The sequence below is a fragment of the Limulus polyphemus genome, unplaced genomic scaffold, assembly GCF_000517525.1.
Source record: "Limulus polyphemus unplaced genomic scaffold, Limulus_polyphemus-2.1.2 Scaffold3908, whole genome shotgun sequence".
Taxonomy (NCBI): domain Eukaryota; kingdom Metazoa; phylum Arthropoda; class Merostomata; order Xiphosura; family Limulidae; genus Limulus; species Limulus polyphemus.
The window spans coordinates 5,255-16,471 of NW_013669518.1; the positions used below are offsets into that span (position 1 = coordinate 5,255).

Consider the following 11,217-nt stretch of genomic DNA (forward strand, 5'->3'; position numbering starts at 1 on the left):
GTTAACTCAGCTGTTTCTTCTTGGTATCAATATTTCCTTACTTCTCTATACTAGAGATAACTGTTAACTCAGCTGATTCTTCATGTTATCACTATTTCCTCACTTCTCTATACTAGAAATAACTGTTAACTCAGCTGTTTCTTCCTGTTATCACTATTTCCTTACTTCTCTATACTAGAAATAACTGTTAACTCAGCTGTTTCTTCTTGTTATTACTGTTTCCTTACTTCTCTATACCAGAGATTACTGATAACTCAGCTGTTTATTGCGTGTATTGTTCATTAAGAATATAAATACTGTTTATGTTATCTGTTTTCTCAACTTGTCTCTTTATTTTATCCATTTTTATATATGTATAACTTCTTGTCAAGAGAATCTATCTACACAAATTGCAACTTAGATATTGTGATAAATAACATAGTGTTACGTCTCTGGTCGTTTGTTAATTTTTTGTAGAAATGCTTTCCGAAGAACTTCAGCGATACAAGTACTTTCTTAAATAAAACTAATTTATTCTTTCTCAATACAACTTGGCAATACACTTAATTTCCACAGTCACTTTAACTTAAACACACGTTATAATTCACAACGAACGAGTCACGCACTTTACTTCCTACCGTGCTTGACTCAATTGTCCGTCTCTATCTCTACCTATCTGCAATTCAATTATTTATATATGCCGTCACTTCTCGCCGGTCTTATATATACGAAATAAAGGGCGTCTGGTAAACACTCGAGCCTTCACGAACGTTCTAGATACTCATTACGGGTTACCAGCGTCACGTGACTTCCGCTGTCGTAACAATAGCAAGATATTTATGACAGTCTACCAAAGGTCACCTCCTCAGCTGTGTACTTCAAATATTGATGTGTGTCGTAATTGACTTTGTTTTTATTACCGTGTGTTGTATATAATTATTTTGTTGATAATATCTGTTGTATTTAACTATCCTGTTGTTAACGTGTGTTGTGTTTAACTTTTCTTTCATTAACGTGTGTTGTGTTTAACTGTTCTGTTTTTAACGTGTGTTGTATTTAACTGTTCAGCTATTAACGTATATTAGTTACAACAGTCACAGATATAAACAAGCAAGTTTCTACTCAAGTGTAAGCATTAGAGATAACTGTTACAATTTTAATTTTGAAATTCACCTCATATACTAAGTAAAAAAATTACAATATTTCTTTTCACGCTATGAACAAGACTTCACACCCCAATTGGCGACAAAAACTTTAAGAATTTACTAAGTGATTTTCTATCATACTCTTTCTCATATTCTAACTTTTCAAGAAATGAAACCATGTTTCCATGGTTTTTGGTCGTAGAGATTCGGTGGCCTCTGTGTTCAACGTGCTGTAGTAGTTTCTTTATAATTAACTATGCAAACCGTGATAAGGAAAAACCTTATTTTGCTTGAAATAAGTCAACCCATTGCAATTATTTAAAAAGTAGAACGAACTTTTATAAAAAGAGCAAGCCAAGTATATCATGCAATTACTTGTCATACCTTGACAGCATTTTAATTTTTTGGTTCACACTGTTTTTCATGGCTCCATTCATGTTTCGTTCCACTTCTCCTGTTTTTGTTATCAGGTTTATTTTTCTGCTTAAACAGTTACACCAATTTTACGAAATTCCACAATGTGTTAGCTGTTGAGTAGGAATATAGAACGTTATGAAAGTTTAAACAACTACGCTGCCTTTCTTTTATTTTAACATTTGCTCACTTACAAAACTCTCCACTAACGTATGTAGCCTTATTTTCAAGATAGTTTCTCGTCTAAGTAAAGTTAACATATGTAGCCTTATTTTCCACATAGTTTCTTGTCTAAATAAAGTTAACATATTGTTACGACAGCGAAAGTCACGTGACGCTGGGAGCATGCGCGCTGGAGTTTCTAGAATTATCGGGAAACCCCGCGAATGTTCGAGTGTTTGCTAGACACCCTTATTTTAAGTATATAAGCCTGGCAAAGAAAGCCAGCGAGATAGGCAGATAGATTAAATAGATAGATATGCAGATAGATTGAAGAGATAAGTAATTGAGTGAAGCAAACAGTAAGCACCGTAAGTAAAGTGTGTGAATCACTGTGATTTATAGCGTGTGTCATAAAAGTAGTTAACTTTAACATACTGATTTTAAATTCCGTGTATTACAAAGTTTGTATCGAGAAAGAATAACTAGTATTAATGAAGAAAGGATTTGTATCGCTGAAGTTTCTCGGAAAGAATTTCTACGGGAAATTAACAAACAAGCAGATACATAACAAATTATAGCCTTATTTTCTAGATAGTTTATTGTCTAAATAAAGTTAACATATCTAGCCTTATTTCCAAGATAGTTTCTTATCTAAATAAATTTACCTGGAGTTCTGCTTCCTCTTTTCGTTTTCTGGGTTTTACTGATATGATTTAATTTGTAGTTTATTTTATCGATATCGATCTTTTATAAAACTCATAAACTGGAACCTTATTATAATTAAAGTAAATAATTAGTTTGTCTAACATATAAATTCAATTCAAGTAACATAAACTATCATTTTTCACAGCGAAATTATCAAGTTAAATCATTTGTTCTTTCTCTGTTTCAGCATGACAATGTCTCACTAGAAAGAGGTGAAGCAGGTAAGATTTTTTTTTATAAATTACTAATGAAAAACACAAGTAATGGTGTTAACTGTAGCCGATTAGTTCTTGATGTAACTACTAGTAATAGAGTTAATTGTAGCTGATTAGTTTGATGTAACTACTAGTAATGGAGTAATTGTAACTGATTAGTTCTTGATGTAACTACTAGTAATGGAATAATTCTAGCTGATTAGTTGTTGGTGTAACTACTGATGATGGAGTAGCTGTATATCATCAGTCGCTGGTGTAACTACTAGTACTGGAGTAAATGTAGCTGAGTAGTTGTAGATGTAACTACTAGTAATGGAGTAACTGTAGCTGTTTAGTTGCTAGTGTAAGTACTTTTGATGGAGTAACTATAGCTGTTTAGTTGTTTGTGTAAGTACTTCTAATGGAGTAATTGAAGCTGCTTATTTGCTGATGTAACTACTAGTAATGGAGTAACTGTATCTGATCAGTTGCTGTGTAAGTACTTCTAATGGAGTAACTGTAGCTGTCTAGTTGCTGGTGTAAGTACTTGTAATGGAGTAACTGTATCTGTTTAGTTGCTGGTGTAAATACTTCTAATGAAGTAACTGTAGCTGTTTAGTTGCTGGTGTAAATACTTCTAATGAAGTAACTGTAGCTGTTTAGTTGTTGGTGTAAATACTTCTAATAGAGTAACTTATCCTAAAAGTTTTGATTTCTGATTTATTGTAGGAGTAACTTGGAAGAATGCTTCTGTTCCGTTCAGAGAGAAAAACGAAGTGTTTTACGAAAGGAATTTCGAACCAGTGTTTTTTGTTGACAATCTTGACCCTGTAATAGAAAAGGAACAATTCAACAGACTTTGTCGCGGAGAGCAACTCAGGGTAATGGATATAATCAAAGCCGAAATGTTTAGAAGTAAATAGTCTTAATATAAGAAACATGAACGGGCTTTAAAGACAGTATAGTAAATAAATCGTCTTAATATATCAAAGATGATCATGTTTAATACTGTAGCATACGTAATTAGTCTTAATATAAAAAACAGGAGCGTGGTTTAGTTTCCATTGTCACTGACTTTATTCATATGTAGTTATCTACCTTTTCTCGCTTTATTCACATGTAGGTGTCTACTGCTTCTCACTTTATTCACATGTAGGTGTCTACTGCTTCTCACTTTATTCACATGTAGGTGTCTACTGCTTCTCATTTTATTCACATGTAGGTGTCTACTGCTTCTCATTTTATTCACATGTAGGTGTCTACTGCTTCTCACTTTATTCACATATAGGTGTCTACTGCTTCTCACTTTATTCACATGTAGGTGTCTACCGTTTGTAACTTTATTCACATGTAGGTGTCTACTGTTTCTTACTATATTCACATGTAGGCGTCTACCGTTTCTAACTTTATTCACATGTCGATGTCTACTATTTTTTACTTTATTAATGTGTATGCCTACTATCTTTATTTACGTGTACGTGTTCAATGTCTCTTACGTTATTCACATTTAAGTGTCTTTATTTACGTTTTGGTGTCTACTGTCTTTAATTACTCTATCATTTTTGTTTATTATGTGTAAAACTGGTATATATTAATTCTTACCTGATGTAAATGTGGCTACTTTTAACGCTCACACCATAATATATTTTGATTGTTTATAATATAATTAAAATTACAATATTTCTCATTCTAATAAGTAATATTTTTGTCACAGCCTGTAGAGTGGGACAAGGATCTTGGGTGCCGATATTTTAATGGTCATCATCCATATCTGCTGTTACAACCAATTAAGTTAGAAGAAAAGAGCCACAAACCTTATATTGTACAGCTCTATGATGTTATAAGTGATCAAGAAATCCAAAGACTTCAGAATCTTAGTCAATTTACAGTAAGAATTTAAACACTCTTGCATATGAAGTTTAGGTTTAAAAACCAATACAAATTATTATTTCAATGAAAATAATTATAGAAAATGTCCACGATTAAGTTACAAGTTCTTATTAAAAGTAGAGGATGAAATATTTTAGACGAGAAATTTTTTTTTACAGTGTATACTTGAGGTAAGAACGTTATCAATCATCCAGCCAGTGTATACTTGAGGTATGAACACTATCATTCTTTCCGTCAAGAATAAACTTATGGCCTGAACACTATCAATCTTTCCTTCAAGAATAAACTTATGGCCTGAACACTATCATTCTTTCCTTCAAGAGTAAACTTATGGTCTGAACTCTATCATTGGTTTACTCTTGAAGGAAAGAATGGCCTGAACACTATCATTCTTTCCTTCAAGAGTAAACCTATGGCCTGAACACTATCATTCTTTCCTTCAAGAGTAAACCTATGGCCTGAACACTATCATTCTTTCCTTCAAGAGTAAACCTATGGCCTGAACACTATCATTATTTCCTTCAAGAGTAAACTTATGGTCTGAACACTATCATTCTTCCCTACTAGTGTAATATTGTGATCTGAAATCTGAATAATATGAATCTTTCCTGCTAGTATGATATTCCGATCTGAACATTATCATTCCTTTATTACAGCTACACAGGTCTTCTCACTACGGGATCAGTGGGGAATTCGAAGCTTCTCTAATGCGAACAAGTGCAAGGTGTGTATTTACCCAGTAGGTGAGTATTTAGCATATAAGTGAGTATGTTCCTGCTGGATGAATATTTAACAGCTAGATCTTTATCAATGGTTATTTAATCTTCTATGTATTAGTGCATTAATGTGAAGCACTGGACTACTTTATTGATCTTGTACTGTGAGGAACCACTCAACTATTGTTGTATTGTAAAGGACTTCTTTATTTATTTTTTATTGTGAGGAATCACTCCACTATTGTTGTATTGTAAAGGAATTCTTTATTGTTATTGTACTGTGAGGAAACACTCCAAAATTGTTGTATTTTGAAGGACTTCTTTATTGTTCTTGTATTGTGAGGAACCACTCCACTATTTTTGTATTGTAAAAAGCTTCTTTAGTGTTGTTGTACTGTGAGGAACCACTTCATGATTATTGTATTGTAAAGAACTTCTTTATTGCTGTTGTGCTGTGAGGAACATCTCCACTGTCATTGTATTGTGAAGGACTTCTTTATTGTTGTTGTACTGTGAGGAACCACTCCACTATTTTTGTATTGTGAAGGACTTCTTTATTGTTGTTGTACTGTGAGGAACATCTCTACTGTTATTGTATTGTGAAGGACTTCTTTATTGTTGTTGTACTGTGAGGAACATCTCCACTGTTATTGTATTGTGAAGGACTTCTTTATTGTTGTTGTATTGTGAGGAACCACTCCACGGTTATTGTATTGTAAAGGACTTCTTTATTGTCGTTGTACTGTGAGGAACATCTCCACTGTTATTGTATTGTAAAGAACTTCTTTATTGTTGCTGTACTGTGAGGAACATCTCCACTGCTATTGTATTGTGAAGGACTTCTTTATTGTTGCTCTACTGTGAGGGACTACTCTACATTAGTTTCTTGATACGAGGAGCTACGTTATTTTTTCCGTGTTGTTTGGAACAACATTGTTTGTTGTGTGTTTTTAGGGCTAAACTATTCGTAATGTATTGTAAGGGGCTTCTCTTTCTGGGGTGTGTTGTGAGGGGATACTTGAAAAGACCTTGCTATTATTCATACATGGATAGATCTAAAACCTTTTGTTGCGTAAGATAATTTGAACGCTTTGATGGTATAGAAAATCAAACGAAACTTCAAAAACATTTACCAAATTTATCACCGAAGTTTGTCCCTGAAAACAACCGTATTATTAGTGATGTTGTTGAACAGAGATGTTATAAAGACCAAGAAATTTCATCAGCTAATGATAGGTAGGTTTATGTTAGTGATGGAATCAATTTACTATATTTGTCTGTACTTTCTAGCTCTTGGTTGACAGAAGAAACTGATCCAGTGATTGTGAAATTGGACCGTCGAGTTGGAATGATTACGGGATTGGCTACGAAGTATAGCATGGAAGAAGCTGAAGCTTACCAGGTAGGATATATTATTGATTAATTAACGACATTCAGAATACTGTAGCTAACCAGGTAGGATATATTATTGATTAATTAACGACATTCAGAATACTGTAGCTTACCTGGTAGGATATATTATTAATTAATTAACGACATTCAAAATACTGTAGCTTACCTGGTAGGATATATTATTGATTAATTAACGAGATTTAGAATACCGTAGCTTACCTGGTAGGATATAATATTATTAATTAATTAACGACATTCAAAATACTGTAGCTTATCTGGTACGATATAATATTATTAATTATTTAACGACATTCAGAATACTGTAGCTTACCTGGAAGGACATATTATTGATTAAATAACAAAATTGAGAATACTGTAGCTTTCCTAGTAGGATGCATTATTGATTAATTCAGAATAATGTAGCTTACCTGGTTAGATATATTATTGATTAATTAACGACATTCAGAATACTCTAGCTTACCTGGTAGGAAATATTTTTGATTAACTAACGAAATTGAGAATACTGTAGCTTACAAGGTATAATATATTATTGATTAATTAACGAGATTCAAAATACTATAGCTTACCAGGTAGGATAATATATTTTTTGTAATTTACGATATTCATAATACTGTAGATTACCATGTGGGTAATATTTTATTGATAAATTAACAACATTCAGAAAATTATAGCTTACTAGATAGGATATATTATTGATAATTAACTAGATTCAGGACACTGTAGTTTACTATGTAGGATAATATATTGTTGGTTAATTAAATACATTAAGAATATTATAGTTTTACAGGTAGGATAATATACTATTGATTAATTTACGTGATTTAGAATACTTTAGATTACCAGGAAGTATATATTGTTGATTAATTAACGATTTTTTTACATATATTTGACTTGTTTTGAATATGTTATTTTAAAACAAGTGGATTATGTGCTGTCCGTTTATTGTTGAAATTTATCGCCAACAAGTCACAGACACCTACCCTATAAAACCTGACAGTCACTTATAACTGTAGTGTGCAAAGTTTCTATTGTTTAATTCGAATGACCTTAACGTAAGCTTTCTTAATGATCACTCATGACCATGATGTCTAGCGTTTCTCTTGTTTACCTCATATGTCCTTAACATGAGTTTCATTAAAGGTCACTCATGACTGTGATGTATGAAGTTTTTCCTATGTATGTACTGTGAATTTTTCTATGTAATTTAGTGTTACAATCATATGTGTTTACTTGATTCTATTTTAAATCAATTCTCTGATTTATTTACATGCTCTGTTAAATTGTTGACATTCTTCTTGAGAATTCCACCATTATTTTTAGGTCGCAAACTATGGGATTGGTGGTCACTATGTTCCTCATCAGGACCATCTACAAAGTGCTGGAATGAACTCATCCATGGTATGAATATCTTGAGTTAAGAGATCAGACTTTTCTAGGTTCGAAACCGAGTAATAAACTTGGTACCTGTATACATTTCTATGTATTTTCCAGATATTTTGAGTTAAGAAATCAGACTCATTTAGGCATTAGTATACAGTTTTACACAATTTCCAGACATTTTAAGTCATCAGATTGTTTGTTTATTGAATTTCTTGCAAAACTTATTCGAGGGATATTTGCCTTATCCTTCCCTAATTTTGAAGTGATAAACTAGAGGGAAGACAGCTAGTTAACCCACCAACCGCCAACTCATAGGCTACTTTGATGAAATAGTGGTGTTTGATTGTCACTCGTATATTACACTCTCGGCCCCAAAGGCCCAATATGTTTGGCATATAAGAGAGTGCATATTGTCGGATGCACAGTCTGAGACACCATCTACCAGGTCAAGTTTGATCCTAAGAGATTAGATTCGTGTAGGTGAGTGATGACCATGTATTTGCACTCGATCAGAAAGTAAGAGTGCCCATTAACCATGCATGCTTCGACAAAATCAAACTTAGGAAAAATAATAAAATGGTTATAAATATGCTGGGTAGAAACAAGTGCAAATTATTATCTTAAATAACGAGTTTAGAGTTTTCAAGACTGTAGCTCTGCTGCAGCAGCTTGAAGATAAAAGCTGGAGATGATGTTCGAGAAGAACATTCAGAAGAGATGACAAAGTGATTCGTAGAACTTCGAAATCAGATTGATTCAAACATTTCCCAGAAATAAATGCACCAGTACAAGTCATGGAGTTGACGTCATTAACGTAAGGCAGAATGCAGGCTACATGAATAAGTTTAAGCGAGAAAATTCTATTGTTTCATTAGTGAACTTATGAAGCGCTTAAACTTAAAATAAAAAAAAATCATAAAAGCTGAATCTACTCATTGTTGATTGTTCAGCAATATCCGGTTGATGTCATTATGTAGTTATGTGTTGAGTGGGATCTACTCATTGTTGATTGTTCAGCAATACCCGGTTGATGTCATTATGTAGTTATGTGTTGAGTGGGATCTACTATTTGTTGATTGTTCAGCAATATCCGGTTGATGTCATTATGTAGTTATGAGTTGAGTGGGATCTACTCATTGTTGATTGTTCAGCAATACCCGGTTGATGTCATTATGTAGTTATGAGTTGAGTGGGATCTACTCATTGTTGATTGTTCAGCAATACCCGATTGATGTCATTATGTAGTTATGAGTTGAGTGGGATCTACTATTTGTTGATTGTTCAGCAATGCCTGGTCGATGTCACCATGCAGTTATAGGTGTACCTGACATACGATGTATCCCTAAATGTTGTGCTGGTACTACTCCCTCGGATACCTATTCTACCGGGATCAATTCTGTAGTTCATACTCTTTAATTTTCACCCTATGTAATTCTTTACATTAGTTTTTAGTTGGTATAGTTTGATAGATAGTAAATATAATTTTCATACATTTCTTCTTATAAAGATTAGAATCCATTGTTTCACCAGCTAGATAATCTTGCTGTTAACTGTATTTTCGGCCGTAATTTGAATAATATCTCATAATATTTGGCCAGCTTAGGAGATTTAGAGTCGTTCTAAATACATATATTAAGCTATCAGTGCAAAATAATGTTTATAATAAAAATATGATAATAAATAATAAATGTAAGGTAAAAGTAATTACATTCGATATGCTAACTAGGGTAATCAATATCGCTAATGAAAGTAACAATAAACAAATGACATAATATACCTGATTTAGGGAACAAAAACACCAGTTGTTATCTTGAATTATCGCCCCAGAAGCATATTTCTTGTGAAAATTTCATCCTGATAGATAGATAGATACTAATGATCTTATATATAATTATATATAATTTATCGAATGTTTCTTAGAAATTTAAGCTTCATTTTAGGAATTAAACATCTATAATTCTGTTTACAAGATGTGACGTAATGACTACTAACATGTGACGTAATGTCTACTAACACACTTTCGTTGACAGTATCAGATAATGTCTCTTTTATCACATACACCATTGGAACAGTGGTAAATCTACAGACTTACAACGCTAAAATACAGGGTTCGATTACCTGCAGTGTAAACATAAGATGCTTTATTTCAATCAAACAAACAAGCAACTCACTTCTCAACTTCATATAATGTTTCTAAATTTGTATAAAATACGACTTGCTGGGAAATATTCCAAACGTTCTGATCAGATATATAATTTTCTTTTTTTTACACTAGGTAAGTTGTAGGTTATGTAAATACATTGTTTTATTGAGTTATGTAAATGCATTGTTTTATTGTGAGGTGTAAGTTATGCAGATACATTGTTTTATAGTGAGTTGTGGGTTATGTAAATACACTGTTTTATTGTGAGTTGTGGGTTATGTAAATACACTGTTTTATTGTGAGGTGTAGGATATGTAAATACATTGTTATATTCTAAGCTGTAGGTTATGTAAATACATTGTTTTATTGTGAGTTGTAGGTTATGCAAATACATTGTGATATTCTAAGCTGTAGGTTATGCAAATACATTGTTTTATTGTGAGGTGTAAGTTATGTAGATACATTGTTTAATAGTGAGTTGTGGGTTATGTAAATACACTGTTTTATTGTGAGTTGTAGGTTGGGGAATATATATTGTTTTATTGTGAGTTTTAAATTATGAAAAATGTTGTATTTCTAAGTTTCAAGGATTTGAATACCGGGCTGGAGACCGGATAGCAACGTGGATGTTCTATGTAAGTCTACTTTCGAAAGTTAATAATTTTAAATATTTGTTAAAGGCTTAACATAAAAACTGTATTTCTGAGGATTTGATTTGCTTTAAATATTCCAACTACTCTACTTGTCTGTTTATAAAGATATAATATTTGTTTCGCCATTTTAAAGTTTAGAGTTATCTATTAAGAGAAACAATAATACATTTTTTGGTTTTATCTAAACCAAAAGTGGCTTTCAGATATGAAAAAAAAAAGATTTTAAACCCAAACTGTTATGACTTTTTAGGGAAAAAACGAACACAATATTTATTCATATTTTTTTTTTTCGTTAACTAACTGAGGCCTAACATATCGTACAAGTGGTGTTTTATTGAGTAACTGATTCATTTTGTACATCTAACAAACGGAATATTTTTTTACAAATGTCTTACTAAGTAATGTTACGACAGCAGAAGTCAT

General features: G+C 32.3%; 1 protein-coding gene across 1 annotated transcript in view; it reads left to right on the forward strand.

The window, feature by feature from the left end:
* The window catches only part of LOC106470254 (prolyl 4-hydroxylase subunit alpha-2-like), an 18,266-nt gene that overhangs the window by 3,260 nt on the left and 3,789 nt on the right, over window positions 1–11,217 (forward strand). Inside the window, exons 3-9 of the mRNA XM_013930798.2 lie at window positions 2,593–2,626; window positions 3,329–3,480; window positions 4,314–4,487; window positions 5,146–5,213; window positions 6,496–6,607; window positions 7,939–8,016; window positions 10,723–10,776. Of these exons, the coding sequence (XP_013786252.2) occupies window positions 2,593–2,626; window positions 3,329–3,480; window positions 4,314–4,487; window positions 5,146–5,213; window positions 6,496–6,607; window positions 7,939–8,016; window positions 10,723–10,776 (672 nt within the window). The remainder of the gene's footprint in view (window positions 1–2,592; window positions 2,627–3,328; window positions 3,481–4,313; window positions 4,488–5,145; window positions 5,214–6,495; window positions 6,608–7,938; window positions 8,017–10,722; window positions 10,777–11,217) is intronic.